Source organism: Anabrus simplex, chromosome 14 (assembly GCF_040414725.1).
Source record: "Anabrus simplex isolate iqAnaSimp1 chromosome 14, ASM4041472v1, whole genome shotgun sequence".
NCBI classification, from domain to species: Eukaryota; Metazoa; Arthropoda; class Insecta; order Orthoptera; family Tettigoniidae; genus Anabrus; species Anabrus simplex.
In genome coordinates, this window is record NC_090278.1 from 6,123,118 (window position 1) to 6,143,831 (window position 20,714).

Sequence of the window (20,714 nt, forward strand, 5' to 3'; positions counted from 1 at the left end):
CGTTAACAGTGTTCCTCGGACCAGCCATGAAGATGTGCAGGTCTGTACGGCCATTCAACAAGATGCCGCTCCACACCATAACGCCACCACCACCATACTGGTACCGTTCCACGATGTTCCTGTGGTTGTATCGGCTAAGCGGTTTTCTCCAGATTAATGTGCGATGGGAATCGTTCTGCAAACTGAAGCGGGATTCATCTGCGAAGAACACATTCCATTCATTCACGGTCCAGTTTCGATGTTGACGGCTCCACAGTAAACGGGCCCATCTCTGTTCTGGAGTGAGCGGGACGCACACAGCTGGACGTTGGGCAAACAGCCCTGCTGTTCTGAGCCTCCGGTACTGAAACATGCTAATGTAGCATGGTTTCTTAGATGATGTTACCGATGTCTCAAAGAATAGGTATCTGACTGTTCCGTGCATCTATGCATTTCCACTTTCTGTCAATAGAGGGCATCCCCCTCTGTCGCGAGCATGAAGGATTATTTCTCGGCGAGACCTTTTAATATCTTCTCCTAAAAGTGAATATTTTTTCTGATTAAGCTGACTAATTAAGACATGGAGCCCTCACACACAGGAGCAGCGTTTTTACGTTTCAGATGGATGTTTTATAGGTTTAAAAACAATGCTAAACTGCTGCATCATTTGCGTGCTTTGATGATTGATATAGTACTGCACCATTTGCGTGCTTCAATGATCGATATTGCCGGTAATGTAACATTTTAAATTTGTATCATTTGTGTATGATCATTCTTTCTTTTCTTTTTATTACGGCCGACCGAGACCCATCTTTGTACTCGGGGCGAGTATGGCATGTGTGTAAGTTGTGGAAGTAATTGTAGTGCGTCATAATCTGGGTCTCTGTTTATTTTTTTTTTTATATATTTTTTTTTTTTACTAGGGGCTTTACGTCGCACCGACACAGATAGGTCTTATGGCGACGATGGGATAGGAAAGGCTTAGGAGTTGGAAGGAAGCGGCCGTGGCCTTAATTAAGGTACAGCCCCAGCATTTGCCTGGTGTGAAAATGGGAAACCACGGAAAACCATTTTCAGGGCTGCCGATAGTGGGATTCGAACCTACTATCTCCCGGATGCAAGCTCACAGCCGCGCGCCTCTGCGCGTCTGTTTATTTTAATGAGCTTCTCGTTGTAACATTTTGCCATCATATGGAGGTATGGTCTGTGTGTCGGCCGGAAGATCTGTTCTGGCCGTACGCAGTGTAAGGGGTGATGATTCTACGCGTGACTGTGGGGTCACAAACATCCTGCTGTCGTTTGACCTGGTAAGCTATATATCTACTATTGATGCAAGACCTTATCGCTGGAATGTTGTATTGCACTCTACGTGGTGCCCTGATTTATTTATTTGGACCGAGCTGCAGCGATTATTTGCCTTAGAGGGCAATTGATTGTATGGTTGAATGAATGGGTAGATGGATGGGCTGAGTGTTAAGATGTCATATCGGTCTGTTAAAATAATATTTATTTGTTCTTTATCACCCCTCATTTTCTTTTGTGAGCGAATCCTTTTGTTTCCTTATTGTGCGTCCTGGTCATTTTCGACCTGGACGTCGCCATGTTGATTTGTTTCTTTCTTCGCCGCACGCCGGTCCATGTTACTCTTATTGATATGTTTTACATTCATTGCTCCGTAGAGCATTCTCTTTGCCCTTCGTGCTAATTTCCTTGGTCACGCGTTTCTCTGATTTAATCACATTATTGGGTTTACCTGCTCCTTGGTGTGGGGATTTGAAATGTGTGGGAAGTATTGTTAAGAAAAAAAGGGGTTAGCAAAAGATAAGGGACTCCCACGCTGAAGGAATGACTGAATAAAATTCGAGCAAAGAATATTCACTTCAAAGATTTGAGTAGCGAAGTCACTGATTGTATTAGTGCCTACATCTCAAGAATAACTATCCCAGGTGCATGTATGCAATGATGAGGTCACGGTACCTTGGTACGATTGTCATTCGGACTAACGCCGAGTATGTATGTATTATCCCATTATAATCACTGATTTTTTCTGTAAATTGATCCTTTGATTGACGTTACATTTCAATAAACCCTTATTTATCTTTTCTCGGATTTTTACTCCTAGTAGTGTTTGTTACTAACTTGTATTGCTTGAGGTGAATAACTTTTCCAGTTCAGGGTAATGTCTTTCGCCCTTCCTGACCGGGGTCCACGCCTAGTTTTCTCTTTCAATCCTCGTATTTAACTATGTGCGTACATTAGTTAGAGGGTGGGTGTGGCTCAGTACACAGTTTGCCGGGAAACGGCAACTCCTGAGGCGGCTGCAAGCTCCGCCGACAATTGCCTTGCAGGTGCACTTCAATTTCGTCGAGTGGTTAAGGCCAGATATCGATCCTGCTGTGGGGTAGTTACCCTTGGTCGACCTGGTACTGGCCTACAACTAACATCTCTTTTGTCTCGAAATCGTCTCCAAAGCCTGGAAATGCACTTTGTGGCACATTCAAGGATACGGCGACTTCAGTCTGTGTCTGGCCTCCTTCCAGGCGGCCGAGTATTCTACTCTGCAAAACGGGGTCCAAATGGCGTCGTCGTGCCGTTATTTTATCACGTTCACCACGAGCCTACACTCCGCACACTATAACAGGGCAAACACGACTGAGGAAACATGGGGCACAGGCACTGGCTGTGTTTACCTTATGATTACGCCACTAGTCAGAGCACGGAACACTCCTTTCCTATACAGAGCGAACACATAAGGTTGGTAGGTGCATTTGTCGTGCGATTTGCAGTCTATTTCCTGTTACCCTACTTGCTCGTAACTTGTGCTTAACTTTTGGACACTAGTGTATATAAAGAGGCAGTCTTGGGAGTGGAGTTGAGTTGTTAGCGATCATGTGAGTGAAAGTCGTTAGTCAAGTGTGTGAACTCATGTTGTGATTTTGTTGTGTTGGTAGTTGGTTGACATGCTAATATGGCAGTCCTTTTCTTCTTCTTCTTAGAAGCAGTGTTTTGTTCAAGATAGCAGTTCATTAGTGTATGTGTAACGTGTATATAATTGGTAAATAAAATGCAGACAATTGACAGCATTTCGTGTGCACGTCTTTGCAGTTACGACAGTCTTTGACTTTGACACAAGTAAACGAACATGGCAGCTCATCGGTGGCTGAAAGAAAAAGAAATTGAATCTTTGCTTGAAAGTGATAATAATTATAACAGTAACAGTGAAGTGAGCAATATCAGTTCTAGTTCTGATGATGACGAATTTAATACTGCCATAAATGAAGAGGAGGAGGAGGAGCAAAGAGAAGGTAAATGTGACGTACATGTGCAAAAAGTGTACAGCTCCGCTGCATTTGGAAAACGGTTTTGACGCATACCACATGCCTGAACTTTATAAGCTACAAATTCCATTCTTATAAGCTATAAATTTCATTTTTGTTCTGTATTGAAGTGCAATTATAAGAATAAATTGACAAGGGTGTCCACTTTTTCAATACAATATATACAATATATATCAAGTAGATGATGTTACATACGTCTTGGGAATAGTTTCAACCACTTAGTGGCCATCTTCAGCCAAATAAAAATTAAACAAATCATGTGATAACTAAAATATATGTATAACAGACAAAGACAATGTTGTAGGAATAATTATAACATTAAAATATATATACAGTAGTAATAAAAATTCAGGTTATGATCTTCTTGTCACAACATGATGTCTTTAAGTTGACTTAGAACCTCAGGCAAAGAAGTAAATCTGGAAATGATAGCCAGAATTAGGAATGAATACATATACCTCAAAGAAATTAAAAAGGAGAAAAATTATTACTTATGAGACTCACCTCAAATGTCTGATGTAGAACAAGCACTGACTTGCTGGACGAAGCAGGCAATGTGAACAAAGGAGTAGATAGGGAGAGGAGGGGACAGGGGGGAGGGGGAGGGAAGGGGTGTCTAAGGTGGGGCTGAAGGATAACGGAAGAGACTGCTGCTGAGAGGGGAATTTAAAGAGAATATAAAAGAAAGAATTATTTTTATCTGCAGCATGATTACCAAAGATGGGAATTAAAAGGTCACGCCTGAACTACTAAAGAGACTGGATAATATGTTTTAACATGCAATGTTCTGTATTTTGTCATATTCATTTTCTTTTTATGTTTTGAAAGTTTGAAAGTTTCCCAATTATAATTTTTTTTTTTTTTTTACAGAAAGTTGTAGACAGAAATTTCCTTTAAAATAATTCCAGCTACAGGGCATATTCATTGTGCCAACAATGTCTGCCTCGATGGGTGAAGTTTATTTCATTTTTAGGCCATTCAGAATTATTTATACAAGAGATAAATCTACTTAATAATAAGTACTTAAATATTATGTGTAACGCGTTAGGTTTGTTCTGTTGGTATAAATCACTGTCGTTCAGTCTATGTTCATGCATGGCTGCCGTTATGTGCACACTTTTGTCGAGTCAACACACGTCTGACATGATTTGAAAGGAAGAGTATGCTGCGTAGACCTGCAGTTTGCTGCCATCTATATATTTTTTTGAAAAATATATGAACCACATTGTATACCGCAGTGCCAATCAATGCACATAGTACGTTTCATTTGTAGTAACATCGATGAAAACCAGAGAAGGTTCGCCGTGTGGGCTTCGTTTTCTGCAATAAACGACTCAGCCCGTACAGCGTATGGCCTTCGACCTCAATGTGTTAATGGTGATTTGTCTATCAGATAGGGCCATTAAGCTTTGAGCAGACCCCTCAGTGTTATTCGACAGGAGTAGGCCATGTACCAACACTGGACATCACCTATCCTTACTCTTATCACACTCACTCTCTCACCGAGATCTGCAGGTCACCCACGTACGTCACCTAGAAAGATCTGCAAAAGGCCTCTCCAGAGAACACCCGACATCAATAAATTCTTTCGAGTGTACTGCAATGTGCCGCACGAGACTCCGCCGTGAGAAGTAAGTCTTCATACAATGCAAACATGAATACGTGTCTTTGTGTCTTGTGTTAGTGTGTCTTTGAAGATGTTTTAGCATATCTGACCTCCATCGGAAAGAACTATTACAAGTGTTGCATTCAAAAGGTTTGCCACCGGTATGAATCTGTTGATGCTGGACGAAGTTCTCTCTGCGTGTGAATGCGCTGTCACATACGGGACATTTATATGACTTCACTCCATTGTGGCTCATTGAATGTCTCTTCAATAATTCGTTTCGGGTGAAAGATGCATTGCAGATGGTGCAGCAGAATACCCATTGCATCCCTTTGTGTATCTTCCAGTGTCGCTTGAGGTTGAAGAATTTTGAGAAGGAGATATCGCAATTGGTACACTGGTATTTGCCATTCTCTGTATGAGCCAAACGGGCATGCCTCGATAGATGGAACCGATTCTTGAACCTCTTGTCGCACTGCGGGCAAAGGTTGGTCTTCTTGTCGTTCTCACTTTCCAGTGGACGAATGACATTTGTATCCTGCAGACTCTCAGGCTGGTCCCTGCAACATAGGAATACACCATTATCGAACCGCCAACAAAATGCTAGTCAAACCACAAGAAACATAAACAACCTGCAGACTGATCAAGTAATATTCCCTCTCATCTGCGCAAACCTTGTATGAGGTCCTTAACTCTTATAGTGCCAGGCGGCCAATCTATCGGCCATGTGAGTTGTTGCTAAAATGCTTTTCTTTTGGCTGTGTGCTCAATTTAATATTCTTACTGTTTTTACGTCCCACTAACTAGTTTTTAAGGTTTTTGGAGACACTGAGGTGCCGGAATTTTGTCCAGCAGGAGTTCTTTTTGTGCCAGTATATCTACTGACACGAGACTGACGTATTTGAGCATCTTCAAATACCACCGGACTGCCTGTGTGTTCAAATTCCTGCTGCACGATGGCAGCAAAAGTAATACCGCCGGAAAAATCGAAGCTTTTACTTGCTGGAAATATAAGTAACATGCGACATCAGTGTTTTATAAAAGCTTTCTTTCGACGCATTGCAAGTTTCGCGCATGGTAGCCCTGCGCTCTGCAGCTTGCGCGATTATACGTTTGTTTATTTACTTCCAGTAGCATAAAAGATGGGATAAGTATACGAAAGATTATTAACCCAATGAGTGCTACGCCCGCCTATAGATGGGCTGACGCGGCCGGTCCGCCAGTGCTACGCCCGTCTATAGACGGTGCGCGAGAATTTTAATCTTTTTGAGTTTCCCGGTTCACTTTTGAGTGCGAATTTGATCTCTGACATATTCTGCCATCTGTTGGACATTATGTAGAATTAACTGATCAGAGATTATAGCTTCGAGAAGTAAGTTACAGAGCTTTATGTAGACGTCTGTGGAGTTCATCTGTGATGTAAACAAACATGGCGGAACAACATTTTAGTTACTCTTGCAGCGATGTTATTTCGGATCATAGAATCTTTAAGTTATTAACCACAGCGGAAAATGATGATGGAGATAATCATTTTAAGGAATTGTTAAGCGATTTTGAAAGTGAGAGTGACAGAGTGCCGAAAATATTGTATTTAAGAGAGAAATAGAGCCTTCTTCTAAACTAAAGAAGAAAAACACGGTGAGTACAAAAGCTATTTTATCGCTAATTTTGTGGCGGATGGATTATTTTTCTTCACCAGAGTTTCAGGTAACTGTGACAGGCTCTGAGGGACAAGTAGTGTTTGATGACAACCCGAAAATCATTGATTTTTTAGAAACTTTTGTGCCAGTGGAGTTGGTGCAGATAGATGAACAAATCGGCATCACAAACAAACAGTAGAAAATATTTAACTATCACCACATTCCAGGTTTGGAAAGTATTTTAAAATATCAACTTATATACTTCTAAGAAGTTACATGTATTAGTTGCCTACAGATTTTAGGAAATAATATTATTTTGGGCTCTTTACTTTGTATAACGATAATGCACGAATGGGCACATAAGTGTAATTTTGTTTTCTCTCAAAATATTATTGAACATAGTGTAGGATTTTCCATTTGCATTTAGATTTATAAACAACCAACATTTATAAACATTTTAAGCTAATCACTCCACTGATAAGTTAAAAATTGAGGCTTCTACAAATTGTTTTGCATATGAATGAAAAACTCAGCACTTAAAAGGTTAAAATACCTAATGTTTTAATATTAAGTGATTCTTTAGAGAATAATTTATCGAGGTTATTGTGTATTTAACCTGCATGTGTATAATTTTGTAAAACTTCATAATTCTCAAAAAGTACTATCAAGAATTACATAAAACTTTAGATTTTTATTCAAAATTAGCTGAATATTCTCAGGTGGTGGTGGTGGTGGTGATTATTGTTTTAAGAGGAAGTACAACTGGGCAACCATCCTCTATATAAAACTAATCAGAGAGAAAAAATGGAAGGGATCCGACACTTCGAAAGATGAACATATCGGCCAAAGGAAGACAAGGGCCACGAAAGGCGTGAAAATGAAAGACTCCCTAGCCCTCGCAAACCTAATAGCGTCGGGGTCGGAAAAGAACAAGAGTTGACCAAGGGAGGTCGGACAGGATAGATTAAAGTGAGGAGCCTGGCACAAGTAAGTGGAAGCAATGCCAGGACTCAGCTGAGGGCCCCGTGGTCGCCAACCCACGCTCCAAAGTTCTGAGCCCCTGAGGCCCCTTTTATCGCCCCTTACGACAGCCACGGGATACCGTGGGTGTTATTCTACCGCCCCCACCCACAGGGGGATGAATATTCTCACAGAGGTATCATACTTATGATAAAAATACATTATAAAACTAACAATTACGTCAAATTTTGAAATTTAAGTTTTAAAAAAACCCAACATTTGTACACTTTTAAATGAAGAAAATAAAAATCTATTACAATTATAGTCATACTCACACGTTCTCTATTCATCTGTGTGCAACAGGAAAAAAGAACAGGGATTTACCTCCAAAAATGTAAGCAGGAGAATATTTTCATTTAGTGTGTGCATTTTCATTAAAATTGCCTTGGTATTCTTAGCACAACCACTACATTTCAGCCTGGCATCACAAGCATTAATGCAGTACAATCTTCACTATTCCGCAATCATTAGTCTGCCACAATCAGTAATATGGACTCCCTTTCCTCCTGACGTGCTATGTTGAAGCACCAGAATTTGAACTGTGACCCACTGTAGTGCATATAAAAATTCCCTTGAAAACAGGAAAAATTAAAATAAATTAAATTAAATTAAGTTAAATTATTCAATACAAATCATATCTAACAGACTTCAAAAAATCAGGATTAAAAAATTGTACCAGATCATCTTCAGCTGTACAAATTAAAATACAATGACTGATAAAATGGTGAATGAAGTCAAATGATACAGAGACGCCCTCTTGTGTGCTTCTACAACTGTACGGAGCTAACCTTGGTTACCCTCTTCAATTGAAGATCCTCTGCGTGGTAAGGGGGACTAGTAGCTCCTTTCTTGAGATGCTGAATGGAGCCCTAAGGTTTAGCGTGACCTGTGCCGATGGGGTGCATGGCACACGGGAGATGTGTCTTGAACAGAGCCTTCGAGATACCTGGTGTCCTCTCGAAGAAAGCAGCCTTACCCAGGTATGCGGGGCTCTGCCTGGGCAGACACCATATTTCCCTAGCTACTTGTGAGACCTACATGAGTACTGTAGTAAACCCAAAACCGGAGAGCTCCTCTGGGGCCTCTGAAAGAAATACCAGTTCAACCGATGGGGACTCTTTGGAGATTCCCTCGGACAGCACTACATCGACTGTAAGGGAGCTCACTCTAGAGGTGGTCAATCTTCCCCATGGAGGGAATTAGAATTCCCATAGAGGGAATTAGAATTAGAATTTTCCATTCAGAATTGCTAGGCGGGCAATAATTCCATTGTGGAGATTTATCTCCTGTATGCAGTTATCAGACTGTGCCTCTTATAAGGGCTTCTGATAAGTTCACCTGCATACACCCCAGCGTTAGTGGGTAGGGTCTGGCACATCCCACTCTGATGAGTCTAGTGTCAGACCCAAGACGAAGCGCTGGTTAACAGAGCAAACGCCTGAAAAGCCTTACATCTGATATGTTTTTGACATTTTTGACATGCTCTATTGGTGAAAAATATCTAATTCCCTCCATGGGAATTTAGAATTTTCCACAAGGCTCACAAGATCATGTGGGCTGGTCACACGGCTGTCGGTAAGACTTGAGGCCTAAGACCCAACCAGTGGCTTTATATTTCTATCGTACGGCCCACGATCACCTATGCATCTTTAGTCTGGTGGCCAGTTTCTGAGAGTTGAGCCACACCCTCCCTAACTAAAGGACACACATAGTGAATCACGACCAATGTAGGGAAACAAATTTGCCGTGGATCCCCGATCAGGAAGGGCGAAAGACATAGCCCTGAGCTGAAAACGTTATTCTCCTCAAACAATTAAATCTAACAGCTAACACTACAACGAGTTAAAATCCGTATAAATGATAGATGAGAATTTATTGTAATGTAACGTAAATCAAAGGGATTAATTAGATGAAATAACCAGTAATAATAACAAGGTAATACATACATATTCGGCGTCAGCCCAAAAGATAATCGTACCAAGGTCTCGTGACCTCATCTTTTCTTACATGCATAGGGCACAGTTACTCTTGAGATGATAGCATTTATTCCACCACTGACTTCGCTACTAAAAACTGCGAGCTGAATATCATTAACTCAATCTTTATTCAATCTTTCCTTCGGCGAGGAATAGAAACGCAATTTCAAGCGTGGGAGTCATTTTCAATATCCACCTTTTTTTTTTTTTTTTTTTTTTTTTTTAACAATCCCCTCTCATATCGATTCCCACACACCAAGGAGCAGATAAAATAATAAAGTGATTAAATCAGAAAACTGCCAGACCAAGGAAATAATCCACAAGGGGCAAAGACAATGCTCCATGGAGCAATGAACGCAAAGCAAAACAATAACAGAAAACATGGACCTGCACACGGCCATGAAAGAAATAAACCAACATGGCGAGCTCCAGGTCGTAAACAACTAGGATGCACACCATACAAAATAAAGACTTCGCACCCAGGAGAAAAAGAGGCGCGATAGGGAACAAATAGGCATAAATTCAACAGACCGATACGTCATCTTGGCACTCAGCTCATTCAACTACACATTCATTCAATCACGCGATCCTTTTGCCCCCAAAGGCAAATAATTCCGGCAGATTGGTGCGAGTAAATAAAATCAAGGCAACTCGTAGAGTGCAGTTCAACATTTCATCAATAAGGTCTCACGTCAATAGTAGATATATAGCCCACCTAGGGCAAATGACAGTAGGACGTTTGTGACCCCACGGTCACGCATAGATCCATCACCTACATACTGCGTACGGCTAGAATAGACCTTCTGGCCGACATACAGACCATACCTCCAAATAATGGCAAAATGTTACATAGAGAAATTCATTAAAAATAATCAGAGACCAGATTTTGACGCACCACCAATCACCTACACAACTCATACACATGCCATTCTCGCCTTGAGTGCCGAGATGGACTTCGGTCGGCCATAATAAAAAGAAAGATAATACATCAAATAAATTTAAAACGTAACATTACCGTCAATATCATTCATCGAAGCATGCAAATGATGCAGCAGTTTTGCATAGTTTTAAACTTATAAAACCACCATAAGAAAAGCAAAAACGCCGCTCCTGTGTGTGTGTGACACATTTCTTCATTCCCCAGCATCTCGCCGAGAAAGGATCCTTCACGTCGCGACAGAGGGAGCTGCCCTCTGTCGACAGAAGGTTGAAATACAATAACTATTGGAACAGCCAGATACCTACTCTTGGAGACATCGGTATAATCACATTAGAAACCATACTAAATTAGCATGTTTAATCATCACACCGCTCTGCCTTTAAAATGTGTCCGATCTTGATGATCAGTCAAGGGGACACATTTTAAAGTAAGGCCCCAACGCTAAATATGATTACTTATGTATATAGTGCGCACTATATAACTAAAATTAACTAACCTAATTACTAACCTAATTAATCAGAGTAACAACAAATAACATTGATCATCACCAACAGCCACAAGGGAGCATAGATTGGCGGAATACATATTGCTTAAAGTTCAATACTTTAAAAGGAAGGAAAGGCGTTGAATTTAATCAGTCTTTTTCCTATCATTAATACGACACTTTAACGAATCGGTTGCAGGCAGGTAAAGGATAACAGTAGTCATGCAATGTTCGTGTCGTAGGAGAACAGTAGTAATGCAATGTTCGTGTCCTATCAATAGGTCTGTTGTTTATTTTATATTATCCTTGTCCTTCGATACTGAAATATCCTTTGACTCTTCTTTTCTTTCCCTCTCTTTCCTTCTTTTCCTGAAAAGAAAAAGACTTTAGAACAACAATTCTAAGAGTGATAAATTAATCAAATCACGTTACCACCAGGTACTAATAGCTACTAGATCAATTATTTCTGGCCCCGTGAATGATAGTGCTTCAACAGACTCACGTGAGCTCTGGATTCCCTCTTATTTATTTCATCCTCCAACAACACGGTAACATGTCCCAAGAATTTCACAATACGGTTGGGACCAGACCATTTTAGGCAGAGTTTCGCTCCAATTTGGTCTGCTGCCGAGCTTGTCGGGAACCTTTTAATCATTACTAAGTCTCCAACCTTTAGGGTGACTTCTTTCCTTCCCTTGTTGAACCTTTTGGCTACACGATCTCTGGCATTGATCAGTTGCTCGACCGCTTCCTTCCATTTTTCTTCGACGCTCTTGGTCCTCAACGGTTCGGACAAATATCCAAAATTCCATTTTAATTGTAATGGGTCAGCAACATTCCTGCCCAAGAACAACTCCGCCGGTGTGTGCCGATGCGACTCATGTTGAGCACTGTTGAAAGCTAGAACAAAGAAATTTAAGTTTTCGTCCCAACTGCGCTGATCAGCGCTGTGGAATGCGGTTAGGCAGGCCTTAAGATTACAGTGAAACCTCTCTACATGAGACGGTTTAGGGTAGTGAGGGCTGAGAAATATCTGGTTCACTCCCCACTCAAAACACAATTGACGAAAGTTACTACCGCTGAAAGTGGATGCATTGTCAGTTACCAACTTTTTTGGGGGGCCATAAATTGCAAAGATGTGACGAGACAAGAAGTGAACGGCGTTATTAGAGTTGATTTTGCGCACTGGGAACAACCAGACGAATTTTGAGAAACCATCAATGACAGATAGGATACCAACGTTGCCTTTACGGGACTTGACGAGAGGGCCAAAATAATCTACGAATAACCTTTCTCCGGGGTACGTTGCCACATCAGCGGAATGCAACCCAACTTGAGATGATTTGGCAGGTTTAGACCGTTGACACACATCGCAGCTTTTCACGTAGTCGAGCACTTCTTTCTTCATATTTGGCCAGTAGAAGTCACGAGAAACGCGATGTAATGTCTTGTACTGACCCAAATTCGCCCCCAAATAAGAGTCATGGTAATAATGTAATACCATGCGTCTTATGTTATCTGGAATGTAAATCTTGTCCTTTCCCCTTTTACCACAACGACGAACTAACAATCCACGTTTAATACAAAATGATTTATCATGAAGTGACCCATCGGCGACACCTTTCATCAGTTTTTGACACTCGTCATCAGTATTCTGGTGCTCTGAAATATCAGAAAATGACCAAGGATATTTCTGCAAAATATTAACACATCCAGCACTATCAGATCTATGGTTTTTCTCCGCGTCCTCGGCTTCACTCATGTTTATTCCGTCAAACATACGTGACAGACAGTCAGCCACGACATTTTCCTTTCCGCGAACATGTACAATGGTGAACTTATACGCAGACAGTCGAAGAATCCACCTGGCTGTTCTTCCAAGTCGTTTGACGTTGGCACTCATCCATGACAGGGCCTGATTATCAGTGTGGACAAAGAAGTGACGGTTTCGAGGTAAGTTCTAAATTTTTCTACACCCAACATGACGGCCAAACATTCTTTTTCATAAATGGAGTAACGTAACTCGGCCCCGTGTAGTAGCTTGCTAAAATATGCGATCGGGACTAGTTTTCCGTCCTCATCGGTTTGGTTTAGCACAGCGGAAATCGCAATTTCACTGGAATCGCATTGGAGAACAAAATCCCGGGAGAAATCGGGGCTGTGGAGAACAGGGGCTCGACAAAGGGCATCTTTCAGCTGACTGAAGGCAAAGGTTTGGGCTTCACCCCAGACGAAACGACAATTCTTCCTTTTTAGAAGATTCAAAGGGGCCGAAATTTGAGAAAAATTCTCAATGAACCGACTGTAAAAACCCACCATACCCAAGAACCTTCTTACGCCGCGGACGTTCTTGGGCTGAGGAAACTCTTTAATACATTTAACCCTCTCAGGGTTTACAGTTATACCGGAATCCGAGATGACATGCCCCAAGAAATTCAATCGTTTGGAACAGAGAGAGACCTTTTTGGGGTTGATAGTAAACCCGTGTTTGCGCAGACGACTAAGTACCTCACGTAGGTGAGCCAGGTGTTTGTCAAAGCTTGCATAGTATATGAGGAGATCATCCAGAAAATTAAATACATAGGAGAACTTTAGATCGCCAAAGATCGAATCCATGACCCGGCTAAGCGCTTGTCCCCCGATCGAGATGCCCATGAAATGAAAGAGACCAAAAGGGGTGACAAAGGCTGTACAAGGGCGACTTTTTGGGTCCAAAGGAATCTGGTAATACGCCCAGTTAAAGTCGAAGACAGTGAAAAACCTAGCACCATGAAAATGCTGAAAGGCGCTTTCGATGGTGGGCAATGGGAAGCTGTCAAACACAATGTTACTATTTACCTTGCGGTAATCAACAATGAAACGAAAATTCCCGTCTTTTTTAGGGATTAGGAAGGCGGGGCTACCATAAGGTGACTTGGATGGACTGATGACCTTCTTTTCTAAAAGTTCGTCTACACATTCTCTCATGGCGGACAACTTTGGAGACGAACATCCGAAAGGAGGGGACCTAACAGGGGTTTTATCTTTGAGTTCAATTGAATAAGAAAAGTTTTTCGCACAACCCAACTCAGGCGTCAAAACATCAGAAAATTCCTCCATTAAACTGTTTAGCATCAAATTCTGCCCGTTGGTTAGGTCACACAACGCACTTGGAGTCACAAAAGTAGAAAGAGGGCACACAATATTACGCAGAAAGGGGGTTTCGAAAGGATAATTTACGTCAGACCGGAAACGGAAGGCGAAACTTCGAGTAATGAAATCAATGGATAGACCCGTCGCTTGCATAAAGTCAGTCCCTATAATGATCGGGACAGACAGATCAGTAACAACATAAAATTTCCAATTCCACGAAAGATTATTAATTTTGATGTGGCATACGACGCGGCCCACCGGACACACTTGACGGCCTTCAGCAGACATAAAATCTATCTTCCCGCAATCCGAGAGATACTTTAAATGCATGGAAGACACAAGGCTCAGATTCAAAAAGGAAACGCTGGAACCGGTATCCAGCAGGGCGTATAGCGTGCGGGACCCCATACAAACTTTGGCCCAGGGTGTCGACGAAGGAAGGCCCCAGATCCTTTTGTTAACACCGACATTTTGCGCCAACGAAGGGCCATTTCGCCGGCGCGCGTTCAGTTTCCCTGCCCGGAACTACATCTAGGACATACACGCGCAGTGACACCAATGAGGCCACATTTAAAACACTTCAGTCGCGATTTTGACCAACAATTTTTAGAAATATGTCCCGCCTTACCGCAATTCCAGCACTTTCTTGTAGCGGAATCACTTTCAACAGGCGACTCGGAGGGTTGGATGGCGTTAATACAGCGTCGAGCTGGAGACACAACGCTGGTCCTTCGCTCGGGACTACTCGAGGGGCGTGACGGCGAAGGGGGTGCATCAAAGGATACTGACTTGACGGATGTGGCAGGCGACGTCGGGGAAAGAGCATTTGGACGGAGTCGGAGGGGGGCGATATTGTTTATTTTGACATACGATCGATTCAAACTCGCGACCCAAGTTAATAACATCATCGACGCTCTGAACCTCGGATCTCTTAATGAATAATTTGTATTGAGGGGACAGGTTTCGGTAAAACTGGTTGAATATTTCACACTCAGGAACCTTCACACCCAGTCGGTTATACAGGGTCAAAATACCAGTTGCATAGTCGTCAACTCCTTCCCCAACGCCTTGGGTTCTTCTAAAGATCTCTTGTTTCAGGCGATAATCCATATCGGACAACCCGAAACGCTTTTTAATGCGATCAGCGAAATCCTCCCACGACCGGACATTTGCTTTAACCAACCTAAACCACCTTCACGCCGGCCCTTCGAGCATCCCCAGAATTACAGGAACAAAAAGGTTAAGGGGTATCGAGCTGCATTCAGCGATGTCCTCGACCCTCTCAAGAAATTCAACCACATTAGAATTTTCCCCTTCCCCGGAGAAATTGAGCTTCCATTTCCTAACTATACCGAAAATGGGGTTAATATGAGGACTACGTTCACTACTGGGTCCATAACAGGGAGAAACCAAATCGACACGATTCTCATCGAGGGCACAATTTCTATCAACAACAGCATTGTTATTTCCTAAGCACATATTACTCTCACTACCTGATAGGGCAGAAGCACTATCCCGATTAATACGTTCACGCCTTTCTCTTTCGACATCGGAGACCTCTCCAGCAAATACATTACTCTCACCACTCATGTCAACAACTTTATCACTTTCCATGTTTCAGCCAAGGTTTCGTCAGCAATGAAAAACCCACACATACAAAATGGTTATCGAAAGAGTTAATTAATAAACGACACACAAGATCAGAATTACTATAGCAAGTTTCAATAGGTTAAATCGAAAAGAAATAACGATTTTTCTTAACGCATCCGAAAAAGAATACCATTCCCAGTTCTATCTCACCCGTGCCCTTTTCCAGATGAGATATCCTGATCGAGCACGTCTCTGATACCATTTCTGAGCCAACCCTCCGTAACTAAAGGACACACATAGTGAATCACGACCAATGTAGGGAAACAAATTTGGCGTGGATCCCCGATCAGGAAGGGCGAAAGACATAGCCCTGAGCTGAAAACGTTATTCTCCTCAAAAAATTAAAGCTAACAACTAACACTACGAGTTAAAATCCATATAAATGATAGATGAGAATTTATTGTAATGTAACGTAAATCAAAGGGATTAATTAGATGAAATAACCAGTAATAATAACAAGGTAATACATACATATTCGGCGTCAGCCCAAAAGATAATCGTACCAAGGTCTCGTGACCTCATCTTTTCTTACATGCATAAGGCACAGTTACTCTTGAAATGATAGCATTTATTCCACCACTGACTTCGCTACTAAAAACTGCGAGCTGAATATCATTAACTCAATCTTTATTCAATCTTTCCTTCGGCGAGGAATAGAAACGCAATTTCAAGCGTGGGAGTTATTTTCAATATCCACCTTTTTTTTTTTTTTTTTTTAACAATACCCTCTCATATCGATTCCCACACACCAAGGAGCAGATAAAATAATAAAGTGATTAAATCAGAAAACTGCCGGACCAAGGAAATAATCCACGAGGGGCAAAGACAATGCTCCATGGAGCAATGAACGCAAAGCAAAACAATAACAGAAAACATGGACCTGCACACGGCCATGAAAGAAATAAACCAACATGGCGAGCTCCAGGTCGTAAACAACTAGGATGCACACCATACAAAATAAAGACTTCGCACCCAGGAGAAAAAGAGGCGCGATAGGGAACAAATAGGCATAAATTCAACAGACCGATACGTCATCTTGGCACTCAGCTCATTCAACTACACATTCATTCAATCACGCGATCCTTTTGCCCCCAAAGGCAAATAATTCCGGCAGATTGGTGCGAGTAAATAAAATCAAGGCAACTCGTAGAGTGCAGTTCAACATTTCATCAATAAGGTCTCACGTCAATAGTAGATATATAGCCCACCTAGGGCAAATGACAGTAGGACGTTTGTGACCCCACGGTCACGCGTAGATCCATCACCTACATACTGCGTACGACTAGAATAGACCTTCTGGCCGACACACAGACCATACCTCCAAATAATGGCAAAATGTTACATCGAGAAATTCATTAAAAATAATCAGAGACCAAATTTTGATGCACCACAATCACCTACACAACTCATACACATGCCATTCTCGCCTCGAGTACCGAGATGGACTTCGGTCGGCCATAATAAAAAGAAATATAATACATCAAATAAATTTAAAACGTTACATTACCGTCAATATCATTCATCGAAGCATGCAAATGATGCAGCAGTTTTGCATAGTTTTAAACTTATAAAACCACCATAAGAAAAGCAAAAACGCCGCTCCTGTGTGTGTGTGACACATTTCTTCATTCCCCAGCATAAACAGCCCAACATTTACATCAAGGAAAAGATATTAAAAAGGTCTCGCCGAGAAAAGATCCTTCACGTCGCGACAGAGGGAGCTGCCCTCTGTCGACAGAAGGTTGAAATAAAATAACTATTGGAACAGCCAGATACCTACTCTTGGAGACATCGGTATAATCACATTAGAAACCATACTAAATTAGCATGTTTCAGAGTAAGACTGTGAACAGCAAGTTAAACAGCGTCCAAAGATTTGTGTGTGTGTGTGTAGGAATAACAGGGGCAATGGACATCACACTGTTATGTGCAATGGAGGCCATCCTAAATCTGCTCCCCTTACATTTATATGTTTTTTTTTTTTTTTGCTAGTGGTTTTACATCGCACCAACACAGATAGGTCTTATGGCGATGATGGGATAGGAAAGGCTTAGGAGTTGGAACGAAGTGGCCATGGCCTTAAATGTGGTACAGCCCCAGCATTTTCCTGGTGAGAAAATGGGAAAACATGAAAAACCATCTTCAGGGCAGCCGACAGTGGGATTCGAACCCACTATCTCCCGGATGCAAGCTCACAGCCATGCGCTCCTAACCGCACGGCCAACTCGCCCGGTCATTTATATGTTAAGGAGATGGAAGGAATGAGAGCCTACTGCCTCTGGTCACTCGAAAGATGGCCTTTCAAGTATCCGAATAGTGGACATGCGTCTATTCTTACAAGGCTTCATCAGATAACGTCCGCGACAATGATGATCGGGGACCTGATGAAGCCTACTTTTAATCTGAACTACAAGTTCACAGTGGCGATACCCACGAGGGAGGAGTGGGTCATGGATGCTGGGGCCCGTCTCAAGTCTATGGGCTGTACATGGTACACAGATGGCTTGCAGACAGAGACTGGTGCGGGCGCTGGGATCTGGGAACCTAAGACAAGACTGTCCCTTCTCATGGGTAAATATGCTACTGTCTTCCAGGCCGAAGTATATGAATACTGGCCTGTGCTGTACATGTATGGAACATGATTGGGTGCAGAAGATGCTTCACCATTTGCAGCGACAGCTAGACAGCGTTAAAAGCATTATGTGCAGTTAGAACACGATCCAAAATGGTATGGGAGTGCCAAAGGATGCTAGATACACTGTGTGAACTACCAGTTACTCTATTATGGGTACCCGGGCACACAGGAATCTGTGGAAATGAAGAAGCTGACAAACTAGCGAAACAAGGCTCAAAATGTCCTTTCATAGGACCAGAGCCCTTCCTGGGAGTATCACTCCAAAGTGTGAAACTGGTAATGTTCCAGTGGAAAAACCAGTCTCACTTACACACTTGGAAGAGGTTAACCACAGCAAGGCAGGCATGCAAACTTATCAAAAGGCAGTCAAAGATATAAAAAGCTCCTAATAAACTGTAACAGGACCAGAATACAAATGTTAGTTGGACTGTTGACAGGCCACAACATCTTACAGAGACACCTACACATCATGAAAATTAGCCAAGATCCGATGTGGAAAGATGTGGTAGGGAGGAAGAGACCTCTGCGCATGTGCTGTGCCAGTGCGAGGCTGTTGCACACACTAGATATCGTTATCTTGGTTCACATTTCGTGAACCTGGAAAACATCAGGAATGCCAACATCTGGACACTGGTATCCTTCATAGGAGCACTAGGGCTGGACTAGGTGAACCTGTTTAAGGGACACAAAGGGTCTTCATAGACCTATGTGTGGAGTTCTGCGAAGGCAGGGCTCACCCATTCTTTACCTATCTATATAATGATGTAGAGAAACACTGTTTAAAAACTTCTATAAAACACAGTCATTTAGAAATAAATGTTAATCTTTATGCAACAAAAAAAAAAAAAAAAAAAAAAGTCCATTAAAACTGATAATTAATTTTTGTGGCTGAAGAAGGCCTAATGATGGCCAAAACAAGTACCACTGTTTCATCCAAATTTTGTCAAGTTTAACAGATATGATTTGTATTGGCTAAGGTGGACCTTTCTTTTTAATTCTTCCTTTTTTTTTCAAGGTTCATGACGGAATAATGAGAATACAAGATCCACAAACTGTCATTGTAGTGCGACGTTTAAAACTGTCCAGCATCTTGTTTGTTGCTACTGTGTAAGATTATCGTTACACAATATACTATATGCTATGGTTCTGAGATCCATGTGCAGCTGAATATTTTTGTGTGTGCGCATTAAATTATATAAATTAAAAAATTAATATATGTTTTGTGATTTTTTTAGTATATCAGTTTTAGGTTAATTCTAGACAGCTAAAGGTGGCCTAATGCGGGCAAACCCTGTCCTGTAATTTTAATAAGATGCTTTTACAACTTTGATTTGTAAATAAATTTATAAGTATCTACTAGGTGGACCCATAAACTAATTTTTTAATGTATATAATATAATTTTTTAGCAGTATTTTGGCCATCAGCTAGTATGAGGTCAAGTTGTTCCCAGCAAGCTAAGGTTCCGCCTACGGCCAGAGAGATCAGAGCAATCTGAGAGGATGGGGGCCATGGTAATTTTTTTTTTTTTGTTATTTGCTTTACGTTGCACCGACACAGACAGGATAGGTCTGGGAATAGGAAGGAAGCGGTCGTGGCCTTACTTAAGGTACAGCCCCAGCATTTGACTGGCGTGAAACTGGGAAACCATGTAAAACCATCTTCAGGGCTGCCGACAGTGGGGTTCGAACCCACTATCTCCTGATTACTGGATACTGGCCGCACTTAAGTGACTGCAGCTATCGAGCCCGTTCATGGTGAATTTAGCACATATTGAGGAGTCTTCCATCTTTAGAACTAATGCTCAGCATGAAGGCAGAAAGAAGACCATCACAAAGTAGTTGTCTTTTTTATTGCTCTCAGCTTGTTGGCAGTTCAGATAGCTAGTCACTCTGATTTCCAGTGTGCCAAGGTGGTTCGACACAGGTGAGAACAGAATATCAATATCAGGCACATTCATAGGTCTAGGTAGTAGGAGTACTGCTTCTTTTGCAGCTTGATCCACAAGTTACCTGCCCACAACCTCGACATGGTTTGCAGCCATGCGGAGGCGATTCTGGTGCCAGCATCGCATAACCTGGTTAGAAGAATCTGCTGCACCAGCAGATGTTGCGGGAAACAGGTATCAATATACTGCAGAGAACTTAATGAGTTGGTACATATGACAAAGTGGCATCATTTGTGACACAACGCAAACTGCAGAACTTCTAAGGTGGCAAAGAGTTCTGCAGTATATGAGCTACTGACGCTAGGAAGCAAGATCTTAGTGCTGATATCATCAAAAGCAAACGAGCATCCAACATTATCTCCTACCTT

The 20,714-nt window shown here is 41.8% G+C and overlaps 1 protein-coding gene across 7 annotated transcripts in view; it reads right to left on the reverse strand.

Annotated features, from left to right (window-relative positions):
- Positions 1–3,355: 3,355 nt before the first annotated feature.
- LOC136885706 (uncharacterized) overlaps positions 3,356–20,714 on the reverse strand; it is a 101,412-nt gene continuing 84,053 nt past the window's right edge. For 3 of the 7 annotated variants that reach the window (XR_010861589.2, XR_010861592.2, XR_010861593.2), the window contains 2 exons: positions 3,822–5,483; positions 3,362–3,736 (listed from right to left, as the gene is read on the reverse strand). Coding sequence is in view for 2 of the 7 variants with exons in the window: in XM_067158422.2 (XP_067014523.2) it covers positions 4,847–5,483 (637 nt within the window). In the remaining 5 variants the exon portion in view is untranslated. The other 4 variants (XR_010861591.2, XR_010861590.2, XM_067158424.2 and 1 more) reach the window with 4 other exon arrangements.